The 15,389-nt window shown below is 37.5% G+C and overlaps 1 protein-coding gene across 3 annotated transcripts in view; it reads right to left on the bottom strand.

Moving 5' to 3' along the window:
• Nucleotides 1-14,934, bottom strand: part of NLK (nemo-like kinase) — a 63,900-nt gene extending 48,966 nt beyond the window's left edge. For 2 of the 3 annotated variants that reach the window (XM_010573866.1, XM_010573864.1), the window contains exon 1: nt 14,147-14,934. In XM_010573866.1, the coding sequence (XP_010572168.1) occupies nt 14,147-14,604 (458 nt within the window). In that variant the 5' untranslated portion in view covers nt 14,605-14,934. The remainder of the gene's footprint in view (nt 1-14,146) is intronic. The other variant, XM_010573865.1, reaches the window with a different exon arrangement.
• Nucleotides 14,935-15,389: the final 455 nt, after the last annotated feature.

Below are 15,389 nucleotides of genomic sequence, written 5' to 3'. Positions count from 1 at the left end.
TCACAACTTCATCCCAAGAAACACCAAAATCAGACCTGCAGGGCTCTTGTCTAACCTATTTGTTTCAAAGCTATATTTAGTTTTAAATGATCTCCATGAACCGACCCAAAAATCCCAATATATTTTTCTTTATTCTGAGTCAGCCAAAAACCTTGTGATAGCATAAATCACTACCATGGGTGTAATTCCAGTCTTGGGACATTCTTAAGTAAAATACAGGCTCTTGGAAGAAAACAGAATTTCAAAGGAGAATGAAATTGATGGCTCTAAAACACTTTAAACCCCAAATTTAAACAATAGTTCAGTATGAAATAAAAATGACTACAGAAGGATTCCCTTTACTGGGTCATACGATAGGCGACAAAATCTTGGGAACAACTGTGGAAGTGATGATATATACATTTAATATTCAAATTACCAATCATCTGTCAGTTCTTAATGTTTTAGATGAGGCTTTAGATGAGTAAACAGTAGCATAAAAATGATAAGGTGGCATGCCCAAGACAAAGATCAGAGAAAAAGCCACAAGTAGGTCAAGGCTGGTCCCGATTCTGTCAACATTCACCTACTTTTCTTCAGCTGCTTCAGAAAACAATAAACAATCCAAACCTAAAGAACATAAATGCCTTTCTCCTTCAGCAGGGGCAAAAGGAAAGCTGCAATTCAGATTATGGGCTTGGGTAAGTATGTCAATGCCCTGCCATCAAAAGCAAGACCTTAATCCTGACTTTTCAAAGACAATCAATGTGCAAATATGCTCAGAACAGCACTTTGATACTTTGAGCTATCTACAAAAACTTCAAAAACAAATAAAAGGTACTTCCCACTTCATAATTAAAAACTGCTTTTAGTTAAGCGATTAGGTAGAACTCTTACTCAAATTAAATCAGGTGACCTATGGTAAAATAGATTATTTAAAAAATATACTTTTGCCTATCAGTATTGCTTTATGACATTCTCAGAATAATTATGCATAAAGACTGATAGCATGCAGGATCTGTGCTAGTTGTTCTTTAGCCATTGACACAGAAGTAGTCCACAGAACATGGACTGAGACTCTCCCTCTAAAGCAGCAATCTGGATCTATATGGAGAAGATAAAATTGTTCTGCTCTGCCAGACCATAAATGGTGACTTTTAATGGCTTTAAGATTTAAAGCTGAAAGGAATTCTAGCAGTTCTTAATTTCATATTCTTTTGTTCCAGTTCATGATCTGAATATTCACTTGTGAAGCAGCACTCAACAGAAGACTAGCAATTCAGGACACTGTCACATGAATGCTAGTTCAGGCACAGTGGATAGGCCGCCATGAACGTGGCTGTGAAACTGCATCCTTAACCAAATGCAGCTCCCAAATTAAAACTGAGTCTTTCAAACCAGATATTTACTATACTCATCAGCAAGGATAAGGCATATAAAAAATCTGAAAATGTCATGGACAGTAACAGTGAATTCATTTGGTCAATTCAAAACAGTGAAAGGAATAAGGGATGAGGAAAAGCAGAGTTTTCCCTATTTAAATTGACAGCAATTATTATGTGGGAGCTTCTCTCCCCAACAATTTGAATTTAGACATAAAAATAAGGTAGATGCTAGTTATTACTCATTCTGTTTATTTCACTTTAAGAGCTGGGTATTTTTCTTGATACAACCCTCATTGTTTGTGTGTTTGGTTGGGGTTTTTTTCATTTACATATGCTGAACTACAAGAAAACATAAACCATTAAACTCCATTGTCCTTTAACTGTACATCATGTTAACAAGATCAGTTTCCAGAATGATGACTTAGAGGACATGTGCCCTTAACAAAACTGTTGGCAGATCTTCATTTTCCAAGACGTCACTTTCAGCCTGTGTCTATTCTTGTTTGTTCTGGATACGTCCTTGCAATTGAGATAGGAATCACGCTTTGAAAAATGCTAATTGAATGGAATACTCTTCACTTCTGTTAAGAAAACAAAAACCAGCACCTCAATTTTTCTTGTATTGTTTTGACTGTCTTTACTCTTTTTTTTTTTTTAATGTACACAAAGAGTTAAGAGCTAGTTTGCAGATGCACCTTTCTAAACTGCTAGCCACAGCTCAAGCCAGATGCAATAACTGCTGAAGTTAAGGCATCCTTGGAAGCTAAGCACTCTATGCTGTGTACGTTTGTAACCTTGTGCAGTATTACATTATGCACATTAATTTTATGAATCTCATGTCTTTCCATGACCTATTTGATCCATGTCCCTTCAGCCAGTCAGAACAATAACAAAAAGAATAATTTTGCTTCAACAACATACCCACAAGCTACAAATCAACATCAAGGAGGTCTAGTCTACAGGATTTCAAAAGCACTTGGGGAGAACACAGGAGAGTCAGAAAGCACTAAGAGATTCAGAAAATTCTCTTCTCCATTTTACCTAAAAATGCTAGCCTAGGAATTGATACAATTAAGAAAGATGGACTGCAAGCAGTCTGGGAATAACTGATAAATTATCTTCCGTCTTCCATAAAGCTTACCTGCAAGATATTCTCCCTCCAAATAAGAGATCTGAAGTAAATGAGCCAACAAGAATTTACAGAAACATCCAAAGAAAAATTATATTTCTATATGAGAACAGCCTTTTTAACAATGCTTTTGTTCTGCTTACTATGTAATCTCTGGGGGGGGGGAAAGCTCTTATTTAGGGCTTTCAAATAGTTTCATATCAGTTGTCAAGGGCCTTTAAAAACAAAGGCAAGAGGAAGCCAAAAAGGTAATGTGTTAAAAGACACAAAGACATACACTTCTATTCAGAAGTCAGTGTACTGTGAGCTTCCACTCCAGACAGAAATGCCATACATAAGTGAAAAGGGTTCAAAATGGACTGTGATATAACTTTTCCTGTACTTCCTGTAATAAACCTTAACCTGTTAATTAGGAACCAAAACAGTTAAAAGAAAAATAAAATGGTTTTCAGTGAAACAAAGTCCACTGACCCAGACCACATGCTAGAGTCTCTCCTTCCTTCCTAATGTGCAACTAGATTGGCTTTCAAGTCTCATTTGCAGAGCTCAACAAGTGCTAGCACAGATCTTAGCAATTACTTCACATGAAGAAGATTGCTCGTTTCTGAAAATTGCTACTACCTTTATGGAATAAGTTTTGCTATTCATAGGCAAATATTCTTCAATAGTTACAAGAATTTATATTAAATAAAATAATAAAATGCATTATCTGAAATTAAAAACCCTATGCACACTTTCAAGAGAGAAGGGAAAGTCAGTAGCTTTTCAGAAAAAAAAAAAAAATGTAGATCAAAGCCAGAATAACTACTTGACCATCAGTTCAATGCCATCTTCAGCTTTATTGCTCCCATTAAGCAAAGGCTCTATTCTGACACTACATTTAGCTTACAAAATGAAGAAAACTATAAGAGCACCGCCTGGTGGTGCCAGAATAATGAAGAAAAATACTGCCATGAAACCAGGAATAGATCTAGGAATGAAATTTGGAATAGCACCATTCCAAAATGACAAGGAAATTAAAACACCAGTTTCTCTGGTGAGCAATTTTTTTGCACCTACTAAAATGTATTTGCATATGAAAAAGAATGGGGGAAAGAAAATCATACTCTAGAGTCCAAGGATTCCTACATTTCCCAGAGTATTTTACTGTTCCACAAAATTTCCTGCAAGTTCTTCAACAGAAAGCTCTGAATTTATTTTTTTTCAAATTATACGTAAATACCATCATACCATGTTCTAAGAAAATTAAAGAAATAACAGATGATGATTTACCAGAGTACATATTCTACAAAATGATTCTGCTATAACCATTCTGGTGTTATATTCAACATCATAAACAAACAGCATAAAAATTCCACTCACAGACTTCCAAGCCTTTATAGAAAAATACCACATCAGGAAATTAAAGAATGATACTACTAGGACACACTGATTCTGCTACAGCCCTCATGATTAAAGCCTAAATTCTTACTAAGCACTTTTAAAACACTGTACATGGCCATGTTCCAAAGTCAGCCATAGCCATGGAAGTTATTTAATATCAAGTCTGATATGAGTCTACCTTCATTTATCCATCACTCTCACATATCAAAAGAAGATAGAACTTTAAATATTAAAATGAAGTCCAGATTGTTCTCATGTTTTGGTGTATTGAACAGCAATGCATTTTGGTAAAAGGCCATATTCACCTAATGCAGTTTGTCTAGCCTGCTCTTCCCTCTTCGTGTACTCCAACACTGTACTTTTACCATGTTGTATGCACTCACGTTACACATCTGAGTTCAACTGAACACAACCGTCATTTTTTCCATGATTACTGAAAGTCCCAGCAGGCAATTTGTAGCAAAATTATAGAACTCTGAAACCTAGAAAAATGCGCTGACAATTTAATTGATCAAGGCTCTCAGTGTACTCTACAATATATAATCAAATATTAAAAGTATCAGTACCTTAACATTTTGAATATATTACACTGCAGCTAAGTTAGGGCATTTCTGACCATAGGCAAGTTGGAGATTTCCCTAAAAGATACTCAGTTCTGCGATCTGCATGCTTGAATCACAAGTATTTGCACACGTTTTGCATCCATAGGCCAGTCTGTAGCCCATTCATATGGCACGTATGACATACTAAGGAATGCCAAATGTTTCCGCAGAGCAGATGACTTTGCTCTTTTCCAGGTTACTCCTACAATGCACTATGGATGGAGCTCTAGTGATTTCCACAGAGAAGCAGTATTTATTTTCTACAGTTTAGCCCTCGTATCTAAACACTATTGTCTTCATTTAAACATGCTGTTGATAAGCTGCACTTCATACAAAGTAGCACAGATAATACTGGAAAATAAGAAAAAGGGGTGGAAGTGATGAAAAGGCCAGTCAGAACACACTGGGGGGAAAACAAGTTAAGAAAATGTTACCTGTGTTATTTTTTTAAAAAGCATGGCTTACTGCTACAACAACAACATTAATTTTCATAACCTCTCTGTATTTAGATAGCGGATAATTGCTATGGTTTGTGCCACCTTTAGCTACTACCCCATTCACTACCCATTCAATCCACTGCCACTCGCATTCACTTTTTCCTTGTTACTGCTTATTATGGTCAAATACTATTATCAATAAATAAATGCATTAATCACATAAGCCTCTATCCTTTACATACATATTTGTACTGCCTGTCATAAGCCACTTTCATTTAAGCATCTAATACCTCACTCAGGGGTCTACTTTTACAAAACTGGATGTAATAGTTAGTTTGACTCACAATAAAGCAAAAGTTACAGCATCTACTATGTGATGTATTTCCAAATTATAACGCTGGGGCTTTGTCGATTATGACTATACTTAACTGCTTGTAGAACAGCTGAACACATCCACATTAGACACTTTGAGAGGCATAAAGCTTCCTTCTGTGTTTGAAAACCAGTCTGCACTATTCCAACCCAGACAAGATAACTGTCATCTTGGAGAAATGTAACCACTGACAGATGCAAGACACAGTTCTGGCCCCAGCCAATGGGACACTTCACATGCAGCAGGGATTCTCCCATTTCCTCCATCCTGCATTTCCAGTTAACCCATCCTCATCCCAAGTCTCTCCTCCTAGAAGCTCCCACTCTTCAGCTCCACAGGCTTCTGCTCCCATCCATCTCCAGCACACACATCACCATACACTGTTATTGCCGTAACTGGTAACACGGGAGGAGATCTATACAACTCCAAACTCAACAGTTTACACCAGTGCTTATGAGTGTGTTTACTAGTGTAAACAATGCTAAAGCTGCATCACCTAAAAACATTATTTATCACTTTAAGAATTTCCCAACTTTACAGGTAATTTAGAACAGACTCAAACTGGCATAAATCCAAGCTACAGCTTGGAAACTGAGACTATATTTTGTTTACAGAAAGCGATTATATCATTGTAAATACCTGGTACTAAGCAATAGAGAACATAGTCATTGATCACAGCCATTAAATAATCTATTACAGAAATTTAAAACGGACATCAGCTATTAAGTAAGTACCAGGCATACTACATACTTGAATTTCAGAAAAAAAATCCAAACATTTTCAGATAGATTACTCTCGTAATAATATTTATAACTTAATCTTTAATCAAGTGCTTACTCTTAGATTCTAAAGGTTACAGAGGAAATTGCAGTAACTGAGCTGAGCTTTTTATTGAATTCTTTTGACCAGAAATAAATGGGTTTTCAGTAAACCCTAGAAGCTGTTCTGAGTACAGATCCTACTTTTTACACTACTTCTCATATTCCAGAAGGATTTTAAAATCTAAATTGCCCCTGTATCATCTTATTCTCTGTTTCAAGGACTTTCATTTTTTAAATGAATTCAACAAAGTAGCCAGTTCTATTCTCAGGAAATCTCCAGAGTTAGGAAATAAGCACAAAAATCAGACTAACACAAATCTAAACAAGCAAAGGTATAACCAACAAAGGTAGAAAAAAATTAATTTATTCTTCATCTCAATTGAAATTCTATGCGGACCAGTTAGAACAGTCCTATAACATATTCTTGCTGCTAGCAAGTAATTGACATTGCTTCAGCATACCTTATACCAAGTACTGTATGAGAATACAAGTGTTACCAAGCAATTGTGAACACCGGAACAGTTACAGGGGTGGCCACCACATAGTCAGCATGGAGAACCTTTGTTAGACCAAGCAGACTACAGATGCAAACTGATTAAATGTTGCAACCCAGCTGTATGCTCCACCCAACTAAATTATCCCCAGATCATGCAAGAAGATTGTAGCATTCCCTATGTGCCATTTCAATCTTTCAAAAATAGAGAGGGGAAAATTTTTCACATTCTGTGTAAAAAGAGGACTCGACTGCTCCACTGCAACTTTTCTTACTAAGAAACCAAAGGCACACTGTGCTCAAGTAACCAAAACTTCCATACAGAAAAACCTAGGAGCTAGATCTCGTTGGTACACAAAGTCTAGTAGTAAAGCTACTGTTCAGTACTTGCTTACAAACAACTCAGACAAACAGGACTTCAAAAGCTAACCCTCAAATATAGAACAGATGGGTCTACTTAAATACAGGAGCCTACAGAAATAGCTTAACGTAAAATACAGTATTATTCCCCCAAAACGTCTCCCTCCACCATAAAACTCATTCATCTATGCTCAGTTTTGCAGACTAAGCCAGCTTCTCAATTCTCTCATTTTCCTACACTTAAATTGCAGTTCTTTGTGGATTTTTTTTAATATGCCATTTTAAAAAACATTACCAATTACATTAACAAATTATTGTTCATTTTAATAAACACAAATTCAGTTTAAGTAAGCTCTATACAACTTTGAGCTAGCTTTTCTCAGATGAAAAGCTGAATGTTACGTATTCCAGACTAGAAGGCAGAACTTTCCAGAGGATTAAAGATACATGAGACCCAGATACAACCATTGCAAGTCATCAAAAAACACTTCAAACATATCCCAAAGGCTTCCTTCTACTTTACCTGCCCAAAGCTATTTTCCTTCTCAATCCCATTGCTCCCCCAAGAAATCAAGCAGCCTAGCGACATCAAGCAGCCTCATACAACACACACACACTTGTTACTTGCCTTTATTTACTACTCAGTTTGATCATATACAATTGCTATGAATGCCTACACCTTCACCCATTTATAAACACTAAAGGCATTTGTGTTTTCGGATTAGTGAAAACCACAATTTAAACACTCTCTTAAAAAAAGGTGAAAGAGTATGTGCAGGGGAGAGAGGAAAAGAAACACCTGAAATATGTCTTCTGAAAAATCAATATTAGATTGTAGATCCAGTCACAAGCTGTTCTGCTATAACATTTGCCAAATTCAGAGGAAAGAGAAAATACTGAATGCTACCATGATCTAACTGTATTATCAGAGTACATTTGCACGTGGCTACAAACAACATCAAGATTTGCAGGTGCTGTAAAACAACATGCAATTCAAGTGACCTGTGAAATGCTGACCTTGGCATAACTTACAGCGAACTAATTTATCCAAAATGGTCCTCGCTCAACTTTGAGAAAAAAAATGCTACCCACATTCCTTCCTTCTTACATCATCTTACAAGACAATAATGAACAATCTAGTATATTACTTAGATAGAATTTCACCTAATTCCCGACGTCTAATTTAAATGCAAGGAGTTACTATATCCATTTCATTTAATTCAGCACATTTGGGGAATAGTCATTTAAATGTTAACAGAATTTTTCTTTTCATGCAATTTGGAAAAACAAAACAAACCCAACTTAAACATACAAGCTTTGCAAAATTTCCCATATAAAAAAACTGAATAAGGTCATTGTTCTACTATACTTTTTCACAAACAGGCTCAGAATGCAATTTAGATAAAGCAATCCTTTAAAAAATACTGACATAGCTATTAAAGATAATCACCTGCAGATCCTTAAAATTTGATGGTAAAGTGTGAAACACAACACACACTCTGCTCTGTAATGTGCCCATTGCCAGTATTGCCTCTTTTGCCTTAGGCATCCTCATGGTTTCCTCCAAGAAATAACTGGATAAAAACGACTTAGTCCCTTTCTTAGGAAATCACTGCCTATCTGCATCACATGCCCCAGACAACAGAAAAACTCACTGAAGTATAACACAGGAAGTGGAAAACCAAAAAAGCCAGTATTCAATGCAGTGCGTCCATCTGGAATAGTTCTATCCAGTACCCACAGCCTGCTCAAGACAGGCTACCAGTAGTAAAGAGACTCTACCCAGCCGAACAATGAAAGGTGACATTATTTAAAAAATGTCATGCATAAGAATTCAGGCAATTATAATGACATTTATATCACAGCTTCTCACGGAAAGTGTTTGCATACTGGAACTAGGAAGAACTAAACAGTGGTAATCTTTTCTAACTGGAAATTTCTGTTCATGTTTTTCTGTGACAGTCTGTGTAGACAAAGCAGATGCATCATTTGAACAGAAAAGCTTCAAATTTACCTCGATGAGTGAAGATCATCAGCAATGCTAAACACAACAGTCAATACAGACAGCCAAGTCCTCGAAATATCCTGGAAGGATTTTTTTTTAAACTATTTCTGACCATTTTATTTATTAATTTTAAACATTTTTGTTGCCCATTACTAAAAGCAAATTTCACTACACCAGAAATCAACATATCACATTGTAGCTGTTTTCCACTCTTAAGAAAAAAACAGAACTACATTCTTAATTAGTACTGTTGCTGCATCTTAGCCAGCTGTAATATCAGTACTTTAAAAGGCTCTTTGGATTTGTCTTGGATTTGCTTAGTTTGAATGTTTTGTAGGGATCTTCTCTCAGGATAACATTATTGGTGTGGATTACTCTTTCCAGAGCCTCTTTATCCAATTCTGGTGGATATTCTGTTCCATCTACCAGACACATCACTTCCTGCTTACAGTTCTCCATTTATGTTCAGCCTCATTCACAGTGAGAGCTCCATGATAAACTTTAGAGTCCTTTTGTATTTTTTTGATCAATAACAAAAAAGTAATTTCAGACTAATATAAAATGTCAGATTAAATACTTCAAAGGAAAGCAAACAATTGTCTATCTAAATGCTAATTAACATGAGACATTTTCCTACTGTTCCAGGTACTGTCTTCCACTAACAGGTGAGTTTTGAGGGACTAGAAAAAGATCATGGTACAAACAGCTTTAGCTTAGGAAAAAAAATATCTCTCACACCAAAAGTCTTAAAGGGTTTCATAAAACAAATTTTCATAATTCAGCTTTTTCTAAGCTTTTCATGCTTACCAGACGGGACTTTTGCATTATTATTATTATTATTTGCATTAACTATGCAAAACATCATCGTGGTTCACAGCAATATCAGACATCAGAAGGGAAACTCATCCTGCCATTATTCATACTTTTTTGAAGCTGTAACATCTTCCCCCCCCAATATACGTTGTAGCAATTTTGTCCAAAACAAATTATCTGTATTGCATACTTGCTCAGCATGACAGGTTCCTTTAAAGTAACCATTAGGAGATTATAGGTTTATCCTGGAAACGTCTTTCCTACGCTGTGCTTAGTATCAGTATAGTGATAAAACCCTCTTAAAATAGTTCTAGGGTCCAGACAACAATCAATTGTATGCAATAGTCTTTTGATTTTTATTTATCAATGACTTTAGTGATTTCAGGCCTTTGAAGACCAGGAATGAGTGGTAGATTTAGGCTAAATTATTTCTGCCTTTAAAAGTTATGGCAGCCTGTACATAATGTCCTATCTCAACTTCAACAGCCAAACTATTTGGAACGTTATATTGCTGTTTGCCTTTCTGAATAAAAAGTATGAGAAGCAAATACATTAAAAACCCCACTGCAATTTAAAATTGTGTAAATCAGAACTTTAAAAAAAAAAAAAAGAAAAAGAATTCATATAATTTTTTCTACTGTCATTTGAAACAGATTTCCCACAGAGATGCCTTTTAACATAGTTTTGATAATAATAAAACAGATTGCTTGATTTCACAATCTTTGATGAATGACAATAACTTTTCAGAATTAGAGACACACATAAGACAAATACAATCCCCACACACCTTACAGAGTAATAGTTTCTTATCCCATGGGAGTGGATATATCCCAACCAACAAGACATTTTCATAAAATCTCAGCAGCAGTGTTAACAGCTTGAACCAGCAACAAAAGTAATTATTCCCTGTCTACCTTCACAGAAGTTGCAGTTCCTCTTCACTGGTCTAGGAATACTGCATGAAAACAGCACGAGCACCTCTTGCAGAGGTGTTAAGGCTTTACTGCTCACTCCAAAACCTATGAGCCTTGGAAGGTTCAATGGTTTATTATTATTATTATTATTATTATTATTATTAAGAATCCCACCAGATGGCAGTAGCATGTCTCCCCAGCAAAACAGGGAGCACTTCTGCAAAGGACAGCTCCTTATTCTTAGAATATACACAAGACTTCCAAAAATCAGATAGACAATTTGAAACATGGGGCACAAACAGAGTTTGTCGCTGAACAAAATTCCAGGTTTTTTTCAACACTTTAAGAATGCGTTAACAGTGAATACTCAAAGAGCAAATTGCTCTGTTTTCAGCAAATTAGGTATGCAACTTGGTTCGTGGCCATTTGCCAAACTAGACTGCACTTAAGTAAATCTGCAGAACCTGAGGGAAGGTACCTACACATCTTTTCCTGCTTCAGTAGCTTTCCCCCGCCCCCCCTTTTGTCACAGTTCAGAAACGCCAAGCTTTGGTATTGCATTAATATGTACATCTTTATGTTAAAGCACAAAGAAAATGGATAAATATAGCAATTTAATGCCGACTGTTGAAGAGATTCTTTTCTACTTTGCCAGCTTGGGTTAAGTTCACTTTAAAATCTACATGTAGTCAAAGGAGATGACATGCCAAGGATAGTTGATTTAGAACGTAATGGTGACTAGATGAGCAAGGATACAGTTTGTGTATACAAATACTAGTGGCAGCAATACAAGCATGCATGAGTTAATAATGAAAATGCTGAAGCACGATGCTTTGGCTCTTCATGAGTGAAAAACTCCAGCAGCACATTAGCTACCCCAAAACATCATAAAGTACCAGACAAATGAACTAATGACAAATGGTAATTCAACTGCCAAGTCAAAATCTCTCTCAGCTAACGGGAAACTCAATACCACACACTACTGATTACTTATTTGACGAGCTGAACTTAACTGCAGGATAAGTTGTATCTTTCTAGACAATGCAATGACACATCTGAGTAGCAAGATGAAAGACTACTTCTTCAAATACTCAAACTGTCTGTAGAATAACATCCATTTCCCTCAGAAGTACAGATACGAACTTTTCAGTTATCTATTAGTGCCAATACGTGCTCAGAAAGAGATACAGAGAAGCGACAGAATCCTTATTTAAAATTAGCTTAGTCCTTACATTACTGAAAATGCTGTTACACTTGTACCAAAGTATACATTTTTCATGTCTAAGTCAACTTAAACTATAAATATCTAAGTCAATGTTTATGTTCAGTTGCATTATCTCACATAGCTAAAATTAAATTACACAGGCATTCTTTCACATTTTGAATGAAATCTAAAATTCAGTTTAATTATTGCTTGCAGACTCTTAAATTCAGTCTGCATTCACTTGCAGAAGTTAACACGAAATGCCAAGAGCCTAACAGTGACCACTGAATTCAAATATATGTGAGCAAAGAGGAACTGAATTTCAGCCAATTGCATTCTCAGTCTGCGTAGCCTTACAGCTTTACCAAAGGAGATCTGACCTCCAAGCTTCTGCTTTTCTTTTATTCAACAACCTCCCTCTTTTCTTTTTTTTTTCCCCTAAGCTGTTGTTATCTTGGAAGTCGAAGCTGTAGTTACAACTTTGCAAGCCTAGTCCCGCTAGTGGCAATTCCTGCTTGCACGGACGCAGTTGCACAGTCAGGGGTCGCGGGATGGATGGACGCTTTTGGCACCATTCTACCTGATGTCAGTCAAGAGCAGATCCTTCTGCTTTCCACACTTCTTTTTTTTTCCCCTCAGCATTCTTAACGATTTTATATTTAAATATGCAAGCTTGACCTTTTAGTCTACTGAGTATTATGAAAGCAGATCTCTCTCTGCACCTTATTTTTTGGCAAATAAAACAGAGAAAATAAAGACCTAAGAAATATATACAGGTAAGCAAAATGCTTGTAGAAATGATAAGAAGGTCTGGTCTTACATAACAATCTAAATTTAAGCAAGCCTGTAACAATTAAGTTAAAAAAACTCCACACTTTATCAAAAAGTATACGAACAGATGGAAATAATCTTTAGACAAATTTTTACAGCAGATCTCTTGTCAGTTTTCATTCTTTGATATCAATTTTTTTATACTGTACCACAGCAAGAACACAGCAGTGCTAAGTGTACAACAGCACTCCTCTGACTTTGAAAACTTAGCGTTTAAATTAACTCCCTAGGCCTTCTGAGTTAAGGGACACAAGATCAGCTGTAACATTAACCTACGCTTATTTGTGCAGCTTGTTCAGCCTACTTGGAAAACATGATTTTATTACAAACACTGGTCTGTTTATGAGTGACCAACTTTAAGGGCTGGGACGAAGGAATAACATGTCTTCCTCTTCTGAGGCCTGTCCTGCAAAAGCACTTTGCCACTGTATGCTGGTACAGACTGCAACCCCAGTCACATAATACTTCCATCTCAGAAAAATTCAAGTACAGACAGTAGCTAAAGCAAAACTCCTTAAGTACCACAGAGAAAGCCTTGCCGACTGAACGTCTGTAGGGACGCGACACAGTTGCACACTTCAAACTTTGTATTTGTGATACAGGAAGTGTGCTGCAACTCGCTTGCTCTGAAAAACACCACCAAGGCATCTTTCATGTTTCTAATAAACATTTCAGAATATGGTAAACTGACAACCATTTATTAAAAAAAAAAAACAACAAAAAACCACACCAGTTTTGCTCCGGTGATCCTGAAGGGCAATAACTACTTACATACATTGTATTAAGGTGGTCACAAAATATATTAGAAGATATTATGCTCCACTGACAGAACCCTCTGAAATAGCGGCTGGGGGAATAAAAGGACTGTAGGCAGTACTACAGTAAGACAGAAAATCCCATTTACATTTATGAGAGGAGAGCAAAGTTCAGATATTCTGTTTCAGGTAGCGTATAGCATACTACCGCAGGTCAAACAGTCTCCTAGACAAAGATCTTGACAGGTGACTGAAGAAGGAAGACATTTTCATATGCTTTTAATTTCTAACTCTTAAGTCAGGTCAAAACATACATTCTAATGCTCATTTGTTAACCTGAAACTTTAGGAAGAGCAGCTCAGCTACACAACATACTTATTCTAACCAAATGCGTAGAAGGTATATAAACATGTTGCACTTGTCTCAAAAGAGACTGATGGTGTGGCCTGTTAGTCAGAGGTTGCTCTTCACCACTCTAAACCTCGTTCTGCCAACACAAACAAGTGAAGCCAACTTTCTAAGAACGGAGAAGAACCAGTAAAAAATTTTGTAGTAAGCAGCTGTCTTGTATTCTGATTCAAATGACAAAACCAAGAATGAATTATGATCTGGTAAGAAATGAAAAGGAAAAATCGGTTCATTTTTTTTTTTTCTTTACTCACCAGACAACACCAAAGGCTCCATATCCAATAGGTCTGTCCGGCTCAATGTCCAGTTGCTGTTGTGGATGTTGTGAGTGCTGATGATGGTGCGCTTTAACTGCAGCAGCTGCTGCAGCTTGTACCTGAGCTGGGGCTGCTGCAGCTGGTCCAGGGGCCTGACCCGGTGCCGGTGATGGGAAATATGGCTGCTGCTGCCCTGGGTTTAACATTGCCGCGGCTGCGGCCGCAGCTGCCGCGGCCGCAGCTGCCGAAGAGGCATGCTGCTGTACGGGATGTACCGCAGCTGCAGAGCCTGGATGCAAGTGATGTTGAGGGTGGTGGTGGTGATGGAGGTGAGGAGGAGGGAGGTGAGGAAGGTGGTGGTGATGGTGGTGGTGGTGACCTGCTGCTGCTGCAGACGTACCGCCATTGTAAGCCGCCATCATTTTTGCGTTGGCTGTTGTGCCACAAAGAGACATTCAAAAAAATGCCCTTTGATTGGATAACAACTGGGTCAAGCTGTCATTTGGCCATAAAAATGAAATCTGCTACACTTTAATAGAAGTTGGGTTTCATCATACACGGCCCACCTTTAAAAACATTGAGCTCGACTGGCCTTATCTCTTTGCGAAGCCAAACAATTTGGAGAATCTCTTCATGTGTGCGTGAGCCAGAGTGCACGAACCCTCTTCCCCCAAGAGTCCAGCTGTGGTTGGCTACTGAATCTCCATCCTCGGGCAACTGGGTTGGGTTTTGTTTGTTTTTTTCCTTCGCTTTTCCTTTTTTTTTCCTTTCTTTTCTTTTTTTTTTTTTTTTTTTTTTTTTACAAAAAAAAGAAATACAGCGATCAATCCCCCTTCCCTCCAGAAGGAGGATCTGGAGTCTCTCCCCTGGAATACCCTGAGAGGACTGACGAGTCTATCCCTTCCATTCCCACATCCTCTCCATTTATCTCCTCGAAACCTCCCTGAGCGCCCAGGCACCTCCTACATAGCTCCCTCCTTTCAGGCACCTGCTCCCTCAAATATAGCAAAAAAAAAAAAACCAAAACCCCCCAAAACTCGGGAGTTTGCAACTTTTCCTTGAAGGCCTGAAACACACACAAGCACCTAGAAAAAGTGAAGAGGGACGGCAGGAGCGAGGAGAGGAGGGCGAGGGTGGGGGGGGCGGGGTGGAGGGCAAAAGGGGATGAAGAGAAGATAAAAATAGACGGAGGAAGAGAAAAGGGACGGGGCAGGAAAGAAAACAACGGCGGAGCGAGACA

This window comes from Haliaeetus leucocephalus, unplaced genomic scaffold, assembly GCF_000737465.1.
Source record: "Haliaeetus leucocephalus isolate CR32 unplaced genomic scaffold, Haliaeetus_leucocephalus-4.0 Scaffold395, whole genome shotgun sequence".
In the NCBI taxonomy this organism is placed as follows: domain Eukaryota; kingdom Metazoa; phylum Chordata; class Aves; order Accipitriformes; family Accipitridae; genus Haliaeetus; species Haliaeetus leucocephalus.
The sequence above is the reverse complement of the archived record's forward strand: the minus strand, read 5'-3'. Positions and strand labels throughout refer to the sequence as shown.